This window comes from Coccinella septempunctata, chromosome 9 (genome assembly GCF_907165205.1).
Source record: "Coccinella septempunctata chromosome 9, icCocSept1.1, whole genome shotgun sequence".
Lineage (NCBI taxonomy): Eukaryota > Metazoa > Arthropoda > Insecta > Coleoptera > Coccinellidae > Coccinella > Coccinella septempunctata.
Genome location: NC_058197.1, coordinates 17,880,009 through 17,904,611, shown reverse-complemented (window position 1 = coordinate 17,904,611; position 24,603 = coordinate 17,880,009). Strand labels below are relative to the sequence as shown.

At 37.4% G+C, this 24,603-nt stretch overlaps 3 protein-coding genes across 4 annotated transcripts in view; 1 reads left to right on the top strand and 2 right to left on the bottom strand.

Annotated features, from left to right (window-relative positions):
* Positions 1–12,704, bottom strand: part of LOC123320360 (TWiK family of potassium channels protein 7-like) — a 183,588-nt gene extending 170,884 nt beyond the window's left edge. Inside the window, exon 1 of the mRNA XM_044907658.1 lies at positions 10,999–12,704. The gene's annotated coding sequence lies outside the window, so the exon portion shown is untranslated. The remainder of the gene's footprint in view (positions 1–10,998) is intronic.
* Positions 5,262–12,967, top strand: LOC123320361 (alpha-tocopherol transfer protein-like). 2 transcript variants are annotated; one of them, XM_044907661.1, is made up of 6 exons: positions 5,262–5,547; positions 8,398–8,557; positions 8,690–8,936; positions 8,998–9,108; positions 9,169–9,271; positions 12,754–12,967. In XM_044907661.1, the coding sequence occupies exons 1-6, from the start codon at positions 5,397–5,399 to the stop codon at positions 12,900–12,902; spliced, it is 921 nt and encodes a 306-aa protein (XP_044763596.1). In that variant the 5' UTR covers positions 5,262–5,396; the 3' UTR covers positions 12,903–12,967. The 2 variants fall into 2 exon arrangements, with proteins under 2 accessions (XP_044763596.1, XP_044763595.1); XM_044907660.1 differs by having other exon boundaries at positions 5,272–5,547; positions 8,395–8,557.
* A 9,787-nt stretch (positions 12,968–22,754) lies between these two features.
* Positions 22,755–24,299, bottom strand: LOC123321136 (PR domain zinc finger protein 15-like). The gene is made up of 4 exons (XM_044908640.1): positions 23,796–24,299; positions 23,565–23,738; positions 23,118–23,510; positions 22,755–23,065 (listed from the first exon to the last, which is right to left on the bottom strand). The coding sequence occupies exons 1-4, from the start codon at positions 24,076–24,078 to the stop codon at positions 22,755–22,757; spliced, it is 1,161 nt and encodes a 386-aa protein (XP_044764575.1). The 5' UTR covers positions 24,079–24,299.
* Between the last annotated feature and the right edge of the window lie 304 nt (positions 24,300–24,603).

The following is a 24,603-nucleotide window of genomic DNA, read 5'->3' as shown; positions in this document are numbered from 1 at the left end:
CTGGAGGATGAAACTCTAGAACAGGTCGAGCAGTTCAAATACTTGGGAAGCTTCATAAATACTAGGGCTAACCTAGACACCAAAATACACAACTGTATCTATCCTGCATCACGTACATTCTGGAAGCTAAAGGACAGGGTGTTTCAAAATCACGACCTCAATCTGAAGACCTAGACAGCTGTTCACAAAGCGGTGGTCTTCCCAACGCTTCTTTACGGAAGCGAAAGCTGGACGCCCTACAGGCGACATATTTAACAGCTTGAACAAACGCAACAACGTCATCTAAGGCAGATAATGCACATCAGATGGTTCCACAAAGTCTCAAATGCAAAAGTCTTGCAACGGGCGAGTTGTACAACAATTGAGACTCAAGTAACGAGGGTCCGACTCAGATGGAGCTGCTACATTCTAAGGATGTAAGACATAGGACTGCCCAAAATAGCTCTGTATGGCGCTGAGGGAAGTTCGGATATTCTGCATCAATCCCTAAAATCAGTTAATGCCAATCATAGCTGGGAACAACTAGCGTTAGACAGATCACAGTGGAGGTCTTTGGTCCACAGCTATAATGGAGACTCGAGAAGGATACAGCGGCGGCCAGATCTGGTTGGTGACTATCCATGCCCGGAGTGTGGAAGGATCTGTAGGTCACGGTTGGGTCTCTTCAGTCACAGGAGGGCACACAGTCGCAAGTAGCCCTAAGAAATCATAAGTTTGATAGCACCGATAGTTTGGTTTCTGAGTCTTTTTGTAGATTTATTCTCGGGAACCAGATTCAGCAATGAATGAATGAATGAACTCGTCAGTTTCTGCTGAACCTACATACCTACATTAGGTGTAGGGGTGTAGGTCTGTAAGGAGATGAGCAATATGGGCCTAGCTTCTCGTCCTCAACTGCCAAGAAGTTCAAGTGTGCTGGCCTCTGATCCAGACCTTGTTTTTCTTCCATGTTTTTCTCCCATGCCATCTTAAAATCGATAATGTGCAAGCTCAGTGCTCTTATCAGTGCGCGACTGTCAGAAAGAGCCACTATGTCACATTTCTGGTAGTATATGTCGTGGTTTTATGTCTAATATCGAATAGTTTTCTGTTGAGTATCTACCCAAGCTATGAATTGGTTTGAGACCGAACCCTCTTCAATTCCTTGGACTCCCAGAGCTCCAATCGAACAAACTCTTTCGACTTCCCATCCTAATCAGTCTCGCAAAGTTACCAAACCGACATCCCAAAATATTCCAAGCATTCCGCTGCCCCTTCTCACCACCCCCCCAACCCAACCGGAAATCCTCCAACCCCCTCCGAAAACACCCAAACTTCCGGAGCATATTTTCGTTAGTTGAAAACTTAACCGCGTCTTATACTTCGAGGGATGAGTAATGAGAAACGTCCGGAAATATAATGCATGGGAACGGTGCGAATCCCCTCTGACCCATACACAACATACTTCATCCGGATCTGGGACCGGGGACTCCATAATGCAAGAGAAGAAATGAAAGGGGGAGGCAGGGCTGGGGCGGTAAGCGGTCCAAGTTTAAGATTTATCGGACATTGAAGCCGAGAACTACAAGGGAAGTTTCTTGGTTCGAATTTTATGCGGGGTGTTCCGGACGTCCGATCGGAAAGGGTGCTGAGAGGACCATTGGGGTGATTCTCTTGATGGCGCTTTTATTCCACTAGGGATGTCGCTAATGATCCATCAGAAGTCCTGTATCGGTAGCAGGTTTTCTGCTCAGTTGAACTTGGGGTATGGGAGGAAAGGTGTTGAGCATCTGAGTGTCCTATTTCAAACTAAAGCAGGACACTAAGGGTTCTTTACTGGACAAAAGTGTCTCAGAAGATCCTCAGAGTAGGCACATTTGTATCACAGGGGAGACACATGAACCAAGCAAAATTTCAATGTCAAAATATATTATTACTCAACATATTCTCCTCTTAATTGGATACATTTATTACAGCGAACCTGCAACGTCTCTAGACCTTTAAAAAAAAATGTTTCCTCTTGCTCTGCAAACCAGACCTCCACAGCTTTTATTACTTCCTCGTAAGAAGAAAAATTACGACCTTTTAAACTTTTTATCAGTTGAGGAAAGAGATGATAGTCGGATGGAGCCAAATCTGGTGAATAAGAGGGGTATTCTAATAATTCAAACCCTAAATCACGAATTTTTTGCATGGCAACATGAGATTTGTGTAGGGGCGTTGACCTGCAAAAACAAAACACCTTTGGATAGCTTTCCGAGTCTTTTCTCTTCAATTTTTTCCCGTAGAGTGGTCAGTAATGTCGAATAGTAATCTCCGGTTATTGTTCTACCCTTATCTAAAAAATCAATCATGATTACTCCATGGCAATATCAAAAAACTGAAGCAAGAACTTTTCCAGCAGATTTTTTGACACGAAACTTCTTAGGTCTAGGAGAACCAGAGTGTCGCCATTCCATCGATTTTTGCTTCGTTTCTGGATCGTAGAAATGTACCCAAGTCTCATCCATAGTGACAATTCGGTTTGAGAAGTCTACATCGTTTTCAAATCGAGCACAGATCGAACGCGATGCTTCTACCCTTGCACGCTTTTGGTCAACATTCAAACATTTGGGGATCTATTTTGCAGCAATTTTTCTCATGTCCAAATTGACGTGAACTGTATGATGAACGCGTTCTTATGAAATTTTCAGTGCTTCAGATATCCGTTTTAGCCCAATTCGACGGTCTGATAAAATCATGTCATGAACTGCATCGATATTTTCGGGGACTGACACAGAAACATCTTCAATGGAAAATTTACCTCTTGTCAAGCAGAAATATATCAGAAATAGTGAAACATTTTCATGGTTTTCTGTATCTTCCATAGATGAATGAAAAATTGTCTTTTATTGGGTGCAAGAATCTGGTGTCGAAAAATTACCAAAAATCTATCTAAATTTACTGTTCTTGTTATCATCAACTATCGAACAAAAAGCGTGAACATTTTCGCACAATTCCACAAACTAATTTCAACGAGAAAATAGAACAAAAGATTGAACTTCGCGAGCAAAATGAAAGACTTATAATTTGCATCAATTACAACCGTTGTTTCTGAACCCATTCAAGTTCGATAAATCAGAATAAAGTCTCTACTTAATGGACGCACCATTTTTCTCCCTGGAAAATCCTGTTTTACCCAACGTTTTTCCCTCTCTCTCTCCCTAATTCGAATTAAATGCTCGGATATGAACGATGAAGCTCGTCATCAATCAAAGTTGACCCCTTCTTCACCTTCAACAATCCAAAGACGTACTATTCGATGAAATATGAAAAAAAATATCATTTATATGTTAATTGACTTTTGTAATTGTTACTTTTGATTAATCAAGTTATTGATGATTGATTTTTTCGAGAGTGATATTAGAAAATGTGAGTTTTCAGAATATGGGTAGCCATGCAAAGTTTATGAATTGAAACAAATGCGTGACAACAAGAAAAAGTTCTTATAGCCCTGAAAAACGAAAAAAAATGTAATATACGACTCAACCTCCAACTCATATATATTTCATTGACCTCAGTGATTCGATCAATGATCAGTTTGAACTTGAAAACTCAAAATTTCATTTCGTGAATATGCGCTCTATGTTTTTTTTCCTTCAGCAAGAACAATAGACGAAACACTAATTATTAATCCATACTAAAAACAACAACATCTCACTATTTAAATGAAATATTTGCGTATTCAAAACGTGAGAAAATTCGTGATCCTATCGAACATTTGTTATTTCATAGTCTCGAAAAAAACACAGCAATGGAAAGTGAATGTTCAACAAACGTTCCTGGGGGTCATTGAAGTTATTCGTTTTTTCGAAAAAAATTTGGAAAAATCCCCGCTTCTGTCTTCCTCAAACTTCAATTTTAGATCAGTACAATCTTGTTGATATTATGAAAGAAAATACGTCTTTATCATCTTTGTGAGAAGTTATTTATCATCTTTAGTTCCAACTCCCAAGACTTAGCTTTTCCATCACTGTTGATTGAAAAAATTTGACAATTGTGAAAACACTTTTCCGAAAAATTTTGCTCCATACAATTTTAAGGCTGAAATTTTCGTTTCCTTCAATTGTCTCAATATTAGAATGTCCAAATATTCGTCATCAAGAATGAAGGCTATTGAAAATAAGTTCAGCATTTCTGGTAACAGTAAATGTTACTTTTCCAACAATTTTTATAATCATTTAATGGGTAATTTAGCTCCAATTATTCTGAAGAAATTTTATGTGGGGGTAATAAAAAATTGCGACAATCTGTCAAATCGAGCTTTTTAAAAAACCATCCCAAGTACTTTCTTGATTGTATACACGGTGTCTGCCCGAGATGCATGGCCTTTTAGACGTTTATAGAGAACTACAATTTTGTTGAAAAGTATACAAAAACTTTGGTGAAACTCAACGATTTGTGTTTACTGGGATTTTTATGAAAAAATATGTGTTACACTTTTTTCAATATACAGGGCGAGTCTTTGACTAGTACAAATTATTAATTAATAGGAGAAAAGTGTTTCTTTTGACCTCAAGAAATATTTGTACGAGTCAAAGACTCACCCTGTATATTCTGCACCCTACACATTTCCAGTCCAAACTGCAAATAGTACTCTAGCAGTACTACATAACGAAAATGGTGAAGACTATTTTGAAAAAACTTTTCCAACAGAAATATTCGAAAAGTTGTGAACCTACCATGAATTTCCACTAACTAAGCTACGTAACGATGTAAAGATATAGAGGGTGTGCCATTTGAAATCTGCAGAAGTTTGAAATCATTTCAGGGAGAGATTTCATAGCAGAAAAACCCCCAAAACTCGAATTTTCAGCACAAAATTGTGATTAAGTCTCTACAAACTAGTCTGTTAGGCCATCCACCATTGGACACCCTGTATATGCTTAAAGGAGAGCATGGACATAAGGCAATGTTTCATAATTTATTTATGTGACCCTGTGAAAAATGTGTATCAAAACTACAGGGTGTTTTTTCTGTAACGAAGCACTTAATAACGTATATATACGTAATTTGTTTCTAGAAAATGATTTTGGCATTACCTTCAAGTCCGTCGAGCGTCATACCCCCATATTTATGGACGAAACGCGAACCACTCGACGAAAATCGAAAATTATAGCAATTAAAAGCCCGATAATTGAATAAATCGCGTAAATTCGAGCTAGACCTTCGCTGTTTGCGTTTCTGCTTCGATAGGACAATAATTGGGGTGTACGGACCACACGGTGGACCACACGGAGTGGCCGAAAACGGAGTTTGGCGCAGGCGGGCGAAAACGTTCAAATTGCAGCCGCGGGCGGTTTTTTTCCAGTTCGCGTCAGGTTTTTCGCGCGGTACGGACAAGGTGCGGATTTTACGAGACAGTTTTTCGGTCTACGATGTCTCAGCTATCGTATCTGATGCAGGTCACGGAGGAGCAGAAGGAGAAGGTGTTAAGAGAGCATAACTTGACGCAGAAGGAATTCGAGGAGAGTGTGGAGGTGCTCAAGACTTGGATTAAGCAGAACGAAAATATCCCTAAAGAACCAGGTGAGATTTCTCTAGGGTTGTTTGACATATTATCATTTTACGAAGACGTAGAAGGACCAAAAAAAATTTTATATATTTTTCGCTAAATTCCTAATTCAAAGTAGTGGGAATTTTATTTACTTCGGTTAGTAGATGTACAAGGTGTTCCACGACGACATAGATGATACTCTGATATTCATTCATATTGAGTGTTCGCACATTTATGTTGAACGATGAATGATTTTCATTTATACGCGATGTTTTTGATATTATTTAACTCTCCTTCCATGATGAAATCATAACAACGTCATGAAAATCTTATACAGGCTGTTCTATGACGGCTTCGTTCATTTCTCGATATACAGGTTGAGTCTTTTACTCGTACGAATATTTTAACAGTAGATTCTTGAGGTCAAAAGAAGCACTTTTTCCCTTTACAATTTTTCCCGAATCGGCTCGGTTTAAAAGATACAGGCTGTTGAAAAACTATGAAAAAAATTATTTTTAGTTCTATCTCACAAACTGTTTTATCTAATGAAATGAATTTCGGATAATAGTTTTTCATTTATTCGGTGAATCTTTTACGAACACAAGATATCACCCACGTCTTCCAGTTTTCTCATTATGACCATTACCCACCATAAAAATACAGAAAATCAAAGAACCCAACTCTTGAAACTAAGTTAGACGCTATCTGATGAATATTTGAACGTTTTATAAAATAAAAGTACCTATTCCTCATTTTTCCTAGTATAATGTCCAGTTTTCGAGTAATTTGATGTTCAAAAATTGAAAAGTATTTGAAAAATTGACTGAATACAACTTTGTTCAAAAGATCCACAGATGTGTGATGTCACAGATTCAGCTAATTATTCTTAGTTTTTTCAGAGGTGGCACAGCTCTTTATGAAAACTTAAAATGGCTTTATTTTTTTATCAGGGCTGAATGAGAAAAAATGGTATAAGAAAAAAGTGTTTCTTTTCACCTCAAAAAGCTACTGTTGAAATATTTTCACCAGCCAAAGACTCACCCTGTATTGGATGCTTTATAAAAAAATAGTTTTCCTTATGTAGGTACAGGATAGTACTTGGATGATATCTTGTTTTCTTCAATGAAGAGGTAATTACAAACAAGCTTTTTATGGTTATAACTTCCTCATGAGAAAACGCAGAACATATACAGGGTGTATTTGAAGTTGTGGCTTTCTGTTTACAAAAGGTAAAACTGGTCAAAATAAAGCGTTCATTTATTATTTTACAATGATCATCACAATCTTCTTCTTGTTCGAACCCACCAACAATCAAATGGGGTGAAATAGGTAACAATAATAGTGCTTTGTCAACAGAAGCACTTTCAGTAAACCGTCTCAATTTTCTACACTTTTTTCCTCCTAAATCACACGATACAACAATTTTTTCAAGTGATCTGATGCTACTAATCAGATAGACTCGGAAGAACTGTACCATTCATTGTCTATCCAAATGTTTTTCCTTCCACAGTCCCTTACTTGAAATTCGATGAAATTTTGTCGAACAAGGGGTTGTAGCTCAGCCATTTTGAGTAATTTTTATAGACATTTTTTTGGGTGCATTTTGATGATTTCTACCTTCTATCAAAAAAAAGCCACACCTTTGAAAACACCCTGTATAAAAGAACATTCTGTATGCAAAACGTAAAGCAGATTATATACGATTTCAACAAAAAAGTGTGAATTCTAAATTTTCAAATTTGGCTTCATTATTTCACACGGAAAGCTAGCAAGAAATATCATAGATTGAAATTCGAAAAAATGTCATACAAGGGTGAAAATCCAAAGAAGGGGATATAAAGTTTTAGTTTTGATATATTCAATGAATTCAGCCTATTCGAAAACCTATATTTCAATACCAAACTTTAAGTTCTGTCCCACGAATTTGTAGTAAATGCAACTTCATAATTTTCCATCATTAATTTTTTTTTTGCCCTAACTGGAGAACTGTTTTTCTCCACCTGCAGATTGAGTTCTACACTTTCAAAACCTAGTAGGGTCGAAAATTGTCTCAATTTTTTCTTACAACACCAAATATGATGTTTTAGGGGGGTCTAACACCAATGATTTCATGATATAACCTCTCTATCAAAAAGATGAAGATAATATCACAGGAGATACGTGTGAAGTGAGTTATAAATTCCCAAAAAATCGATATTTTCGAATTCCATTTGTACAACATTTCACGGACTATGTTAGGAGCATTGAGTCTGTCATTTTCAACACTGTAATTTGGTATTCGTAACAGAATTAATTGCCGAATTGGGTACTACATCGCTGACGTCATTTCTGTTATTACATGAAACATGAAAAATCCAATGATACCTCCATGCACATAACGATAAATTGACATTGTTACCAACTGAAACACGGTTTTTCGATTTGAGAAGTACAATAAACATCGTTGTAAACTCAACCTTATGTTAGGAATGGTACCGAGTTGCTTAGTTTCTAAACTGAATCGATTATTCGATATTATTTTCTATAATCAACCCTAGGAAAAACGCAGTAAAACAATTTGTACCCCCCTTGAATCTTTCAGACTATTTGGGACACACAGATTCGAACATAACGATTGGAAATATTCGTCTATAGCCCAAGTTCAGGTTTTTTTTATTTTACAAGAGATAACTCGTCGATTTTTTTTAATACGATCATTTTGATCGATGAACAGAGAAAATGAAACATGTTTTGTCTCCAGCTGTTTAATTTCAACCCTCTGACTTCGTGGGAGGTAATTTGAGTATTCAAAAAACGATTATTGACAAATAAGGAAGAGATAAATTTTAATATTCCAATGACTGTGGTGAATACAGATTGATAAGGAAATTGTTTTTCAGCAGTCACAGATAACCAAGTGAAAATGGCTCTTCTGAACAGCAAGATGAGCATTGAACGGGCTAAAAAGGCCATAGAAGGCTACTTGACCTGCAAGACACTCTATTTTGACTTTTTCCAACATATGGTTCCAGAGGAGAAATTTCAGAAAACTGTGAAACTCGGGTGAGTATTTGGATGATTGTTATGATACTTCATAAATATAAAAAAATGTCACAGATCATTTCACAAGAAGAAAAGATGCATCCTCAAGTTGAGGAACCAATGAAACCTAGTTCTAGGGTATCTTGATTTCAGGAAGAGCATCATCATGCCAAAGCTGCTACCCAATTTGAGCAGACTGCACATCGCCAAGATCCAAGACACCCAAGCTGAGGCAGAAAACGGTATGGACTACTATTTCACAGCCATGATGATCGCCGAATTGAGGATGCTGAACGACTTCTTCCTATCCAGCTCGATACTAGCAGATTTAGAGGCGTTTGGCCTCAAGAATCTCATAAAATTCACGCCAACCGTCAACTATAAATTGGTACATCTGCTGGTCAGTGAAAAACTAAGAGAAGCTTGAGTACTTTAGACAACTGATGCTGTATTATTTTCAGACATCCCTGAGTCTTCGAATTGACACCATTCACATCATCAACGTCCCACCATTCTGGGATAAAGCGAATATGCTCATAAAAGCCATTCTACCGACCAAAGTTTACGAAAAGGTGAGGATCAAGATCAACAGACTCAAACCTGAAGAACAATATTAAATTGTTTGTTTCCAGATCAAAGTTCACTACTCCTTGGATGAGCTCCACGAACACATCCCTAAGGAATACCTACCCAGTGATTATGGTGGTACTGAGAAATCACTGGAAGAATTGCAAGGTGAGGGAATTTTAAGATGTATATCACTGACTCCCTAAGTCTCAACGCTGAAATTATGAGAAGGTTGTATCCTTCACATCGTAAAAAACAAACCCTTGTCGATATTATCAACGCATCATTCTTCTCCTTCATCGGAAAGCGAAATGGTTCAATATCAAATGAGCTTCCGAATTCGCGACTATCAGCGTAGAAAACCGAGAAGAATAGAAGAAAAATTTGCATACTATCCTCGGTTTAACATAGCCATCGTCTGCAAGCCACAACGTTTGATATTCATATCGAAGGTTCAAATTTTACATCGCTGTTTCCAGACAAGAGATCAGATATTGGGGAAGGAAATTGACATGCATAGAGAATTGTACGAGGTTTGTCAAAAAACTGCATACTGTACCACGTGTTTTCTCGTGGAAGAGCAATCAATAATTCCTAGAATATCAAGAATACGGGGTGTATTAAAGGTGAGGCTTTTTTGACAGAAGGTAGAGGTCGTCGAAATGAGTCATTTCACCGAAAACTGTCTATACAGGGTGAGTCCCTGACTCATACAAATATTTTAACAGTAGTTTCTTGAGGTCGAAAGAAACGATGTTTTTAGTTTGAAATTTTTTCAGCCTGGTTCAAAAGATACAAGCTGAAACCATGAAAAAAAGTTATTTTTAGTTTTAGTTTTCAGTTTAGATCGGCAATATCGACGCCCTTCTGGAAATTTGGTAGGGTGTGCCTCAGGGTTCTATTTTAGGTCCCATTTAATCCACAAGGGGCTCTGCCTGTCTGCTTCGCAAGACAAGGAATTGAAAAATGTGCTACCTGTGGTAGTACCAAAGCTTAAAAAATGTTTCTTCTGCTTCAAACACAAGACTCGTCCGGTATAGGGGGTGTTGCCCTTTTTGACACCAATTTAACGATGATTGTTGAAGGGTTCGAACAAAAAGAAGATTGTGATGGCCATTGTAAAAAAATTTGTGAATAATTCAGACGAATCTTATCGGTGATATTTTGAACTAATTTTCTATTTTTTCACACTTGGACCTAAGTATTTTTCTGTCAGTTGGTATCGAAATGAGCAATATCATAAAATCCTTCAACTTAATGAAAAAAATTCGACAATCCTAATTTTCTTTCCCAAGCAAAAATCGAACAGGCCAATATCTTCAACGAAACCATATGGTTGAGTCAGTCATCAAGAGTCAAGTTATTTCCTATTGCTTTGCAATAATTCAGATTACAAATGATCCAGGGTAGTATTAGGATCTATTTCAGTAATCATTTCAATTTTTGTTCAACTTCGTCCAGTTCTACCTTCTGTTAAAACCAGAGCCCCACCTTCAAATACAGCCTGTACCTTGTGTAAATGTATTCTGTCTAGGACATCGTTCTAGACTTCCGATATCGCTATCAGATCCACCAGGAAACGAGCTAAACGTAATTGGAAATGAGATGAACCTCTACAGGAGAAACGTTTGATGCTGGCTCCCGAAGCATCTTTGGGCCATTCTCTCGACTTCATTACACGAAGCTTACGCCTTGATTGGGCGTTTGTTCCTCGCAGACGAGAACAAGATCGAAAAAATAACTAGAACGACTGGGAAACCGAACGTTGCCATCCCTGAACCAGGGGTCGTGTCTCTTGTTGATGAATTAGCCATTATGAAGTTATAAACAGTGTTTTGAGTGCTCAGTATTCATCATCAAAAGTCACGACCGATTTAAAAAGTACATATACTCACATTGACGATAACATCTTGCTTTTTTCGCTCTTAGTCCAACGATGGCTAAAGTTGGAAACGACCTCTGGGAGATCCCTTAGCAGCCCAGCCCTAAGATGGGACAAGACTGTGCTCTAAGACCTTTCAATCATCTCTTTTCTTCGGCCACGTGGTCCATCGAGGCTGAAGTTAAGAATGATCCAAGGGAGATCCCTTAGCAGCCCAGCCCAAAAGGGACAAGACTGTGGCCTAAGACCCGTGAATCATTTCTTTTATTTTCCTTCGACCTCTTAGACCATTGACGACTGAAGCAAGAAACGATCTAAAGGAGATCCCTTAGCAGCCCAGCCCTAAGATGGGACAAGACTGTGCTCTAAGACCTTTCAATCATCTCTTCTCTTCGGCCACGTGGTCCATCGAGGCTGAAGTTAAGAATGATCCAAGGGAGATCCCTTAGCAGCCCAGCCCAAAAGGGACAAGACTGTGGCCTAAGACCCGTGAATCATTTCTTTTATTTTCCTTCGACCTCTTAGACCATTGACGACTGAAGCAAGAAACGATCTAAAGGAGATCCCTTAGCAGCCCAGCCCTAAGATGGGACAAGACTGTGCTCTAAGACCTTTCAATCATCTCTTCTCTTCGGCCACGTGGTCCATCGAGGCTGAAGTTAAGAATGATCCAAGGGAGATCCCTTAGCAGCCCAGCCCAAAAGGGACAAGACTGTGGCCTAAGACCCGTGAATCATTTCTTTTTTTTTCCTTCGACCTCTTAGACCATTGACGACTGAAGCTAGAAATGATCTCCAGGAGATCCCTTAGCAGCCCAGCTCTAGAAGGGACAAGACTGTGCTCTAAGACCCTCTGGTCGTTTCTCCGCTACCACCCGAGGTCGACGGGGACTCCAAGTCACTCCTGAAATAGAAACGACGATGGGTTAGTGAAGTTTACGGAATCCGTGCGGGATTAAAACTGTGTAAAAACGGTGAAAGGTCTAATTTCCCCTTTCCAATCGGTGTCAAAACGCCGCGAACGAACTGTCAAAACGAAAGGGGATAATTATTCCCCTTACTCGTTGTGAGATGGAAAGAGGCGGACATTAAACAGAAATTAGCAGGTCGATTGGGGTGTATCGGTCCAAATCCAGTATACGAAGCCAATAAACGCCGAAAGAGATCCGTTTTCAATTAGAAAGGTCATATTACGGTTTGGGTAATTGCGAAAATGTCTATTCTCTGCGCCATTATCCACATCACTTTATGGTTTTATCGGTTTTAGTCCGGGTCTCCGGATCGCTTAGGGTATAGAAGGTAGTTCGGGCACGTAGAGGTGTTTTGTTACGAAAAAACAACAATAGAGGGTCTGCACTTGGATCGATCGATTGTATTATATTCTATACAATGCAAAGTTTGGTCCAGCAAAAACCTAACACCTTGATTTTCCGGCTTTGAAATGAAAATGTGGAAATTTGCTAGGACACGTCCATTTCCGATTCGAGAGGAAACTTTTCAGCTCTTTGTATCCCAGTAACTGCAACCCCTTAATAGATGAGGGGTGTTGCGATACCTCATGTTGAAGATCTCATCGAGTACTATCTGATGTTGAAATTTCGCAAAAAAATCGGACAATTTCCTAGCACTAAAGGTCGGATCCATTGCTACATGACCTAAGACAGCCACGTCCCTCACTTCGTCACTTTCGTACACCCTCTTTTCGTTTCCGACTGAACAAGTAGCGTCAAATTTGGCAAGAAGAATTCTAAAACGCGTTTTTTTTTCAGAGATGTGGACCAGGGAGATCGAATTACACGCTGACGTCTTCAGGCAACTGATCAATCTGAGGGCCAAGGAGGTGCTCAAGGTGCCACAGTTCACGATGGACGTAGGGATGGGCACTGATGGTAGCTTCAAGAAATTGGAAATAGATTGATAGGGGAGGAACCGAAGAATTGTTGTTTTGATGATAACTGATAGTCAATAAAGTCGTTAAGTTTGCACGGCGTTTTTTTATGCTGAAAATAGTGCATAGATGTGTGGTTTTGTCAAAATTTGTCCAGTTTACCACCTAAAAAGACCCTATATCAATGACCCTTCCAACCGAATCAAACTCCTAAGATATTTCGTCGTTTAAATCAATTTCTACGCGGTTTTCCCAACGTCTCGAAGTACAAAACCTCCCCTACGCCGTTTCAGAGCAAAAAACGACTTCCCCAATCTCAATTTTCACCCTCTCGTCACGTACTTGGGCCTTTAGCATAGGTACGATCATAATACGTTTTAATAACCGGTCTACGGGGGAGGAAACTGCTGAATTTGAAAATTCAATCTACCACCACCCCCTCCCCCACTCGTAAATACGCGAGTTAATAATGCGAGAAAAATTCCAAGTGGCTATTGGTAGCGACTGCGGATGAAAGATAAGAGGAATCATCAGACGTTAGGGAAAAATCTGTTTGAGGAATCGAGTTTTGGATGTGGTTTCGGTTCGTCAGGTAGGGGGTGGTTTTGGGGGATGTTTAATGGGGGGGGAAATGAATGATTTAATCGGTCATTGGTTCGTTGTTTACAATGGTAACGTGAAGTTATTAAGATGTTCCTGTTTATTTCATATCAGCAGACAAATGGGGTCAGTTAAAATTTCCTCAAGATACCCTTGCTCATTTTTTAATCAAAAAATCGAAATTTTGAAATTGAGTTTTTGTGCTTGGGTGGAAGCCTTGGCAGTGCTGATTATAAAACCGGAAATCCCAATTGGATCAGACGAATATTACAGTAGATATCGCAGATTGAAATTTGCGACTTTTTGAAGAATGCCATTTTCGAGATGAAAATCTAAACGAATAAGGGAGATACGCTTTCGAAATTGCTTGCAATAGATTCAGCGCGTTCGAAAACCTATATTTTCATACCAAAATTTTCAATATCTGACACTATTTAGGAGAAAATGATATTTTTTGTTTTTCCACTTTTCATTTTCGAGTTGACTTCGAAGAGCTCTCTGGAGTGCAATTCTCTATTGAATCATCAACTGTTTGGTTTTTTAGAATCTTCAAAACGAATTCTATGCACTCCATATCCTAGAACAGTAATAGAACATCCTGATTTTTAGACAGAGTAGCAAATAGGTGATTTTAGGGGGGTCTAACCCCTTGCTCATTTTTGACCCAAAAAATCGAAATTTTCGAAATCGAGTTTTTGTGCTTGGGTGGAAGCCTAGGCAACGCTGATTAAATAACCGAAAATCCCAATTGGATCAGACGAATATAACAGGAGATATCGCAGATTGAAAATTGCAAATTTTTGAAAAATGCCATTTCGAAGATGAAAATCTAAACGAACGGAGATACGCTTTCGAAATTGCTTGAAATAGATTCAGCGTGTTCGAAAACCTATATTTCCATACCAAAATTTCAAATATCTGACCCTGTTTAGGAGAAAATAATATTTTTTGTTTTTCCACTTTTCATTTTCGAGTTGACTTTGAAGAGCTCTCTGGAGTGCAATTCTCTATTGAATCATCAACTGTTTGGTTTTTTAGAATCTTCAAAACACATTCTATGCACTCCATATCCTAGGACAGTAATAGAACATCCTGATTTTTAGACAGAGTAGCAAATAAGTGATTTTAGGGGGGTCTAACCCCTTGCTCATTTTTGACCCAAAAAATCGAAATTTTCGAAACCGAGTTTTTGTGCTAGGGTGAAAGCCTAGGCAACGCTGATTAAATAACCGAAAATCCCAATTAGATCAGACGAATATAACAGGAGATATCGCAGATTGAAAATTGCAAATTTTTGAAAAATGCCATTTCGAAGATGAAAATCTAAACGAACGGAGATAGGCTCTCGAAATTGCTCGCAATAGATTCAGCGTGTTCGAAAACCTATATTTCCATACCAAACTTTCCAATATCTGGTCCAGTTTAGGAGAAAAAATTTTTTTTTGTTTTTCCACTTTTCATTTTCGAGTTGACTTCGAAGAGCTCTCTGGAGTGCAATTCTCTATTGAATCATCGACTGTTTGGTTTTTTAGAATCTTCAAAACACATTCTATGCACTCCATATCCTAGGACAGTAATAGAACATCCCGATTTTCAGACAGAGTAGCAAATAGGTAATTTTACCCCAAAAACTCGATTTCGAAAATCTCGATTTTTTGGTTCAAAAATGAGCAAGGGGTTAGACTCCCCGGTCTAACCCCTTGTATAGCTTAAAAATATACCGCCATTGCTTCCAACAGAACATCCAGGGCTAATTCCAGACTTGTACCCGACCTACACTCTTGCAAATTACAAGAATGAAGCTGTAGAATGAAATTTGGATATCCATATTCAACCGAAAAGATACTCCAACCCCCCACGATCATCCCCTACATGCAGACAATCCTCCACACCCCCCCAAACCCCAACCATTTCACCACCTTGCCCAGCGATCGAATCACGTCCTTCCAAGGTCCATAACCTCAATCATCCCCGGAGTCAAGAAGTCAGCGATTTCCTATCCCCACCTCCACCCCCACCACCCAGACGCCGCCGCAGCCGCCTCGCAAAAACCCCATCTCGCGCCAAAATTAATGGATCAAATCTGCAGCATTCGATTCCCAGTTCTTATAATTTGAATATTAATTGAAATCCGCCGTAGGATCCCCCGCGAGATTTATGCCGAAGAAAGTATTACAAATGTCCCTTTCTGCATTCGTAATTCGGAAATTGGATGCCGAGACGTATGGGTGGGAGATGAGCAGATTCGCGTGCGTTTTCCTATTTCCATTCCGCGCGGTTTCCACCTGGAAAGTTTACCGGATGACTGGGGTTGCAGGAGGGGGTGGGGTGGGATTAGAGGGATTTTCGAGGTGTCTCTACGGTCGTAGGGTAAGATAGGTGTTTTCGATGTTGAGATTCGTTTTTTTCCGTTCTTAAATGGATCAAAAAACGTTTTACTTCGATGCACAAAGTCATTTAGCAGCAATTTAAAATTATCCGAGCTCTTATTCGACAGTTTAGTTTTTTCTATGAAAAAGTCCCATTAGATCACAGAAATTCAGCGAAGTTCCGTCAGTTGTCACTTGTCATAGTCGGTGTGACAGCTTGATGACACATGACACATGAACACAGAACTAGGTAAGTTTCTCTGTAGGGTGAGTCTTTGACTCGTACAATTATTTCAACAGTAGATGCTTGAGGTCAAAAGAAACTCATTTTTCTTATACTTTTTTAACCGATTCTGCCCTGATAAAAAGATATAGCCATTTTAACTTTTCATAATGGGCTGTGCCACCTCTGGAAAATCAAAATAACCTTCAGAATAACTAGCTAAATCTGTGACTCTACACATATGTGGATCTTTTAAACAGAGTTGTACTCAGGCAAAGTACCCAATTTTTCAAATTTCACAGATACTTTTTAATTTTTGAACATCAAATTACTCGAGAACAGAGCATTATACGAGAAAATATGAAGAATACTTTTGTTTCACAAAACGTTCAAATATTCATTAGATAGCGTCCAACTTAGTTTCAAGAAATGGGTTCATTGATTTCTATTATTTTACGTAGTGGTCATAATGAGAAAACTGGAAGACGTGCGTGATATCTTGTGTTAGAAAAAGATTCATCGAATAGATGAAAAACTATATTCCGAAATTCATTTCATTCGATAGAACCGTTTGTGAGATAGAACAAAAAATAACATTTTTTTATGGTTTTTCAACAGCCTGTATCTTTCAAACCGAGCCGATTCGGAAAAAATGCTATAGGAAAAAAGTGTTTCTCTTGACCTCAATGATCTACTGTTAAAATATTTGTAAGAGTCAAAGGCTCACCCTGTATACAGGACAAGTCTTGTGTTTGAAGCAGAATAAACCTTTTTTTAAGCTTGCAGACTACTCAGAGCAACTTATGGATTAAACGGGACCTAAAATAGAACCCTGAGGCACACCCTTCAAGATCATTCAAGGCCTCCAAAGGATATTCTTTCCCTCGCGCTTTAAAACTGTTTTTGGGGGGATAAAACAGTCAAACACCCCAATTTTCGTAATCCGCTCTTTTCTGAAATAAAAACAACGTCTACGGACCGGAAGCAATCAGCGAAAATGGTAAACAGGGAGCGTAAACCCGACACGGCTGTGCATAATTCAAAACGTCAATAACGTCCGAGCGTTTTGTGTCAATATTTACCGCCCAAGCCAGCCTGGACTGGGACGGGAGTAAAAAAAAATTCATGGTTCGATATAACGCGTAAACTCGTGCCGGGCATACTTTGACGGGAGTACATCTGCCCCGCTGGCATATAAGTGTGGAAAACCGCAATTTATTTGCGGCCGTAACTGTTGAACAGTGCCATATCCGATAAAACTTTAACGCATTTACTCCTCGAAGGGTTTCCTGCCATAATAAAAAATGACGATTTCTAACTGTTCGGAATTTTTTACGACGCCATAACACTTCCCGCTAAAAACTGCCATAAGCTATATTTTGGCTGTTCTAGATTAAAGAGAAAGATAGGGGTGTGTAGGGGGAAAAATTGATGGACTAGGGCCTGGTTCATCAGTCGGAAACCATAATAATGGAGCCAAGGATAAAAATAACATTTTCTCAACAAAATTCATCAATCCCTGAAGTTTTATACCCCAGAACTTTGGAATTACGGTCCTGTCAGTCAAAAGGACCGTACGTCCAAAAACTACAGGACCTGATGCTGGCTTGTTATCTTCCCAGCACTCTAGAGTGCTGTAAAATTCCGTCGAATTTTTTTATTGGTATCACAGCCAACTCTTGGAACAATAACGTTGAAAAAAAATTACTAACATCATTTTTTCCATCCAGGGAACGAAAGAAACTAAGAGCTTTCGTTATATTACCATTAAAATCTTACTCAAAGTCTACCTGATTTTTTGTAGTACAACAATTTCTCACAAAATTCAGTTAAAACTCATAATTAGTTGGTGTTTTCTTTAATTCAGATTTATCAAATTGAAACAAGCAAAGAATGAATTAATAATGATCATATCACACTGTACTGTGTTCATATCATCGTCATACTAGTTTAATTGGCAATGCAACATAACTGAAACTTCTCTAAAATTTTTTTTTATCCTTATCGGGGCGGTGATGAGGAAATATGAGTAATGCCATCTAAAGTATTAGGAATATACAACATCGAAGAGGTTTCGAGAATCTGGAATGATTGCCCCTTAGTTAGATGTCTGCAGGCAACCCATAATACAGTGACGCGTGCTGCCCTCTAGTAGTTAGCTGTCGAACTAACCGCAATGGAAAAAATTGATCAATAAGCGTTAAAAACGTAGGGAAAGTAAATGTAAAACTGTAAATATTCTCAAAACGCAAAGAATAAGGGAAAATTCCGCAATAGATGGCGCAAATATTCAAAAATTCAGAAAAATCGAAATATCTTAAAATTAAGAAGGCAGGATGGAATTTCCTAGCTGTTTTTCAGAGAAACAAAGAATGGTGAAAACCGTAGCTTCCTACGATTCTTCGTTTTTAAGTTATTGTACAGGGTGGGCAAAATCCGTAGTTTACTGAGAGGATCTTGAGAACTATAAGAGCTAGAAGAAATTGGATCACGCATTTCCTAGTTCTTCTTCAGAAAAACAAAGAATGGTGAAAACCTTAGCCTCCTACGATTCTTCGTCTTTGAGTTATTAGCAAAAAACGAGATTTTGACGATTTCGAAAATTCCTCGTAACTTTTTTGTCTTTGAAGTTACTGATCTGAAACTTGAACCTTCTACAGGCACTTTTGTACCTAGAATCCACTGACGAGCTCAAAATTTTTTTTATTTCGAATCATTAGACGTACTTTGGTTTTTTTAAATGCTAACGTTTATTGAATTTGTTATTTTTGAATTGGAAAAAATCTTTCGTCAGTTGATAAAAGTGCCTGTAGAAGGTTCAAGTTTCAGATCAGTTACTTCAAAGACAAAAAAGTTACGAGGAATTTTCGAAATCGTCAAGATCTCATTTTTTGCTAATAAATCAAAGACGAAGAATCGTAGGAGGCTACGGTTTTCACCATTCTTTGTTTTTCTGAAGAAGAACTAGAAAATGTGTGATCTAATTTCTTCTAGCTCTTATAGTTCTCAAGATCCTCTTAGGCCCGGTACTTTCACGTGCGAATAAATAAATTTATTCGCATTTATTAAGTCTTATTCGTAAGATTAGTGAAAATGCAGTCTTTTCACTTTCAGATAGTGTTATTCATCGAATAAATCTGTCATTGAAACTTAATTAGAAGAGTTTATTTGTCATAGATCGAATGTCGGTACGTCATTGTTCGTTGAATAAATTTTATTCGAAGGTGAAAGTACCGGGCCTCAGTAAACTACGAATTTCGCCCATCCTGTACAATATTTCATGAAGTTGCCCACCAATTAAACACATCTCTTTCATACGGTATCAGGAACACGAAAATAACCATAAATTAGTCATATTTACTTACAATGACGAATACGCTGTATGCGATGACTCTCAGTTGTTTACTTCAACTAGTTTGAAATTTTTTGTTGTCGTCCATATCCGCACTTCTGGACTGAAACATCGAAAAACGCATTAGGAACACAGAACGTGACGAAAGTATGTGACAACAAATTAGGCATAGTCACATAGGCAACACATGATACAACAATGTGTATCATGTATGTGAACCCCTCATTTTTCATGGAAATACGAGAAGACAAATTGAATTCATTATTTTTCAATATTTTATATTGATCACATTATAGAATTTTTTTGATCAACGTCCTCGCCCAAGCTCTACAACTTTATGCCTCTGTGCAGATCCAAACTAGGAGTTTCCAATACCAACATTACCAACTTTGCCTGAACAAGGCCAAGATCTATAGCGAGCCGACTATCAATTAATAATTTCCATGCAAGTTCAATAATTAGCGACTAATCTATTCAATAAGATAGTTCGCGTGGGAATATTGAAACCACCTTGTGATTTCGGCGGTTGTTATCTGCAATTTATGATGGAGAATTGAATTAATTGGATATTAGGAACCGGAGTTTGCCAGACAAGGGCGGACTTTAAGGTGCAGGCAGCATTTCACACCCCCCTGATCGAAATTCTAATGAGGGAGCACCCAGTTGGGAAATTGGGCCTTGTTAGTTGAAAATATTCACGGAAAAACTTCACGATGCCCCCTTAAAACACAACATCCTCCAAAGGATAAGCTTTTTCTGTATGAGGAAAATTTAAAATTTGAATTTTCTATTTCATGTGATGAGAAATGTTTCCTGGTCCCCACTTGCAAGACTGAAAAGGTTCCAGGTAGATTTACCGGGACCCTTTTATCAGGTATTCAGGAGAATTAGGAAGTCAAAGGATTTACGTAAAAGAAGGCAAAAATACCGCAGGAGTTTCAAATTCCAATGGTGTTAGACTGGAGTCTTTTTCTACCAGGAGTGCAGGAGAACGAGAAGGTATGAAAAAATAGAAGATACAACGAGGGAAATTTGAAATCTAGCAGGATATTTATGTTAATATTCTCTCTGATAAGAAAATATACTTCAGAAATAATGTTCAATAATAATAATTTGTTGTTTTCCTTTAATTGAAAACGAAAAATGATAAAGTATTTTGGTTTACGTTTAAATAAATCAAACGAAAATCACCTTCCTATAGAGCTTTCATTTTCCACCGCCAGGTAGCGCTAAAATCAGTTGTCAAAGCGTATGTTGGTATCACTGATATTAGTATGCTGTGGTTGGTACGTTCGATCCATAGACATATAGACATGTCTCTATGTCTATGGTTCGATCCACAGAAATTCAAAAAAAAAACGATCATAGATAGACATCGTAGATATCTATCTATGATCGACATACTACTCAGATTCTATGGTTCACACACGTCATCATAGAATCTAAGGCCTTCTTTAGATTAATTAATATAACGAAGAACTTGAGGGAGAATTTCAATAAAGAATGAATTTGAAGCCTATTGCAACAAGCGTTCAATGATAATGTGATTTTGAAGGAATATATTCTGCGTATGAAAGTGGTGCTTAGATTTCATCAACATATATTGAAAAATATGTGATGCTAATGATCTCTTGCTTACTTTTCGATATAAATGATATTTTTGAATAGCTCATTCTCTCGTAAGTCGAAAGATTACCATATAGGTGATAGCTTACTGCCATTTTTTATATTCGAATGAAAATGTTTGAACGTTATCTGAACTTAATAAACTCTGTCTTGTCTGTCTATCTGTCTGAGGTGATCTTCAGATTAGAAATATCGATTTTCACGGACTTTGACTATTGGAAAAGGTGTGATCTTGATTTTAAGGAAGGCTTTAGACTGAATTTAATTTCTCGAATCAAGAATATTCCGCGGCCATCTTGTGAAAAACAGGTAAAGCAAAGAAAATTCGTCCTGCTAAGCAAGAGTGCACAACTATAGTCGTATATGAAAATATTCAATGCAAAATGTAAAGAACGAATATTGTAGGTAAAATTTAACCAATATATAACAGCAAATACGAAATCCTACCTTTCCAGCAAGCGGGCTTGTAGATTCAACAAACTTTGATCAAGACTGACTAGTAAAGATGACTCCATCGGGAATTATTGGCACAAAAACAGGATTATTAAGTTTTCCACTTTTTTCTGGATTATGAAACTAGCTATTCTTGAATACTCAGCGTAATTATTTGTTATATCAGAAGACGCTATAGGTAGCGTCTATTCTCAAGTGAACTCAAAGTAATTATGTTCAATTGTTTCAAAAATTCAAACCATCGACCTATATCTATGATGCAAACCATAGACACAATGTTCTCTGATTCAAAGCATAGACAGTGTAATGTTTCTGTGGTTCAAGCCATAGAATCTTCTTTTATCAATATTTCAGTGTGCCATCTGTTTTCGGAATGATTAGTCTCTACTCTACTCCGAATCAATCTAACCTTTGCTCCGTCCATAGACTCCGGAGAACATCAACGAAAATCGTTTCTCCGTTTCTGTTAGACTTAACCTAACTATTTTCTTAACAAGGTTCAGAGACAAGTCTCTGACAAGGTTAAAAAAAACCTTGTTCAAAGAATATTCCATAATTTATTTATTTATTTATTTCAATAGTTTTTGTCGAAGATTATTTATCTTTGGTTTTAGATTTGCTCTGCTGAAATGAGGAAAAAGAATAATAAATATTTGAATTTTATTGTACTTTACTTACGATAGTTTCCCAAATAAGAATTCTTTTCATGAATTTACAACGTATTGAAACGTTACTCCATAACAATGTAATATATATTTCAATAAATCAAATAATCCAGATCTAAAATAAAAATACACATCCCTATAAAACATCGAGTGAATAAAACACCAAATAAAGTAGAAATACAGAGTACATAGTTAAATTATCAAGTATAATATAATGATAAATGATTGTAAATACATAATTGAAATATAAAATCAGGAATTGAATCAAATTATAAAGGGAAATTGCCAAAAAACAATAATATATTTACACTCTCGCATGAATAATCGGACAATAGTCCATCTTCCGCTCAATATTTTTCAAGGCACGATATGATATTTAGACACTTGTATACTTCAATCACTTCCACAGTTTCGATGAAATTAAAAAATAATCTTTCCATTATAATCATAACGATGATTAAAACTATGAAAACAGATATAAACCGAATAATTATTCATCATACTCAAAATGAAAAACTTAAATAATTTGATACCCTTCAAAGCTTATCGTTTGATATTTCGTCATTGAGATCAAACCTCAATTCCACATAAAAGTTAAACGATATGGCGTTTCTGGTGCATTCTCATATGGTCCTTCCTCTTAAAGTTCTTCTTGCAAACAGGACATGCGTATTCTCCAATGTAACTATGTGATTGTAGATGCTTGATATAAATGGTTTTGTTGGAAGAATTAAAGACCCTCTTGCAGATGGGGCAATGAGATCTGTCAGGTACATCATAAAATTTTTTGACTTCACTAAGGGCCATTATTATTTTAGGAGCAGTGTGTTTGGCCCTTTTATGTCTGAAAAGCTCTAATTCACTGACAAAGACTTCTGGACACCTAGGACAACCATGTAACTGACCTGCAAAACTCAAATTGAAGACTGAACAGTTGCAAATTAAAAAAAAACATACCATCTGGTTTTTGAGTAACAATAATAGTTGTATGCTGTCCAATCGAACTATTTGGTTGACCTGAACTGTTGATATTTGGATTATTCACGACTCCATGTCCCTTTTCCAAATTTACAATACTCTCTGTGTTCATTACGAGAGATTCATCTTCATCTTTCAGCCTATCATCAAAATCTGGGTAGTCGTCCAAATACGAAATTTCGCTGTCTTTGTTCAAGGCCATTAGTTTATCTTCAATCTCTTGTCTCTCTTCTTCCTCTTGTTCATCATAAGGAACTTTAACCTCAGATGTTTTTTTCAATTTTTCTGATATTGCTTTGAGTCTCTCGGCAATTTCTTCTTCTGACAATTTTTTGCCCCGTCTTCTAGATTTCACAGGAGTTTCAGCAACATCTGCTTAAAAGAACAAATTATTAAACCAAACATTTTCATTGATTGAACTTGTACCTTTCTTATCATTCTCAATGGTGGCACAGGGTTGTAAATCAGATTTTTCCTTATTTGGGTGATTATTAAGTTCCACATTACTTTTGCTGTTTTTAATAGTTTTCTTCTTTGGCACTGATATGTAATTATTGCATCTAGTAGCATTTTTTCTGAGACGCTCAGAGTTTCTTCTACCTAAAAATCAAATTTTCCTATAATATTCTATCTTGTAGCTAAGGAAACAAGTCTAACATTTTTTGGCTTCGTTACTTGGCATGTAATTGTTATTCATTTTATCCTTTGCTTTCACCCCACTAGAAATTGAACCATTTGAAGTTTGAAAGTTGCAGGCTTGAGAATGTTCCGTTGCTTCATTTTCTTTTTTGAAAAGTCTATTACAAGTCTTGCAAGGAAAAAATAGGTTTCCCTTCACTTTCTTGGTTTCTAGCCTTTGTTCCACTTTGACAACCTCTTTAAATGTTCTCTTTTGTGAAGAAGTACCTGCTTTTGTAGTACTCCTACGCTTGGAACCCATTTTACAAGCATTTAGAACTCTAATTAGCAATTCTTGTTTATTTCCAGCTTAAGTGATTAACAAAACCTGCTAGACCAGATTTGAGTTCAGCGTTTAATAACCAAACTAAAAATTAATCAACCAACACAAGGAATTATGTTGGATGTGTATAAATAATAAAATAATCCTAATAAGAATCAAGTCAAAAATAATAAACAAATAATTGTCAAATAAACTATCAACGAAACTAACCTCAATTTGGAGCACAGAATTTGGAGTAGAGATGTGCAAAAAGTATCGGATACTCCTCTGAAATTTGGGAATCGGTTACTTCGTGTTCATGGATACTCGGATACATCTGAACACAGAACACTGATATAGAGTGAAAAATCATCTGAAATTCTATCTAACTTATCGGTCTACACATCAATCCAGAGATATATCTCTGCATCAATCCCAAAAATATTCAATATACCAATTTACCACTTCTGTTTCCAGTGAAAGAACTTTGAGAACATCTCATTTCAAATTTGAAAATTTACGAAA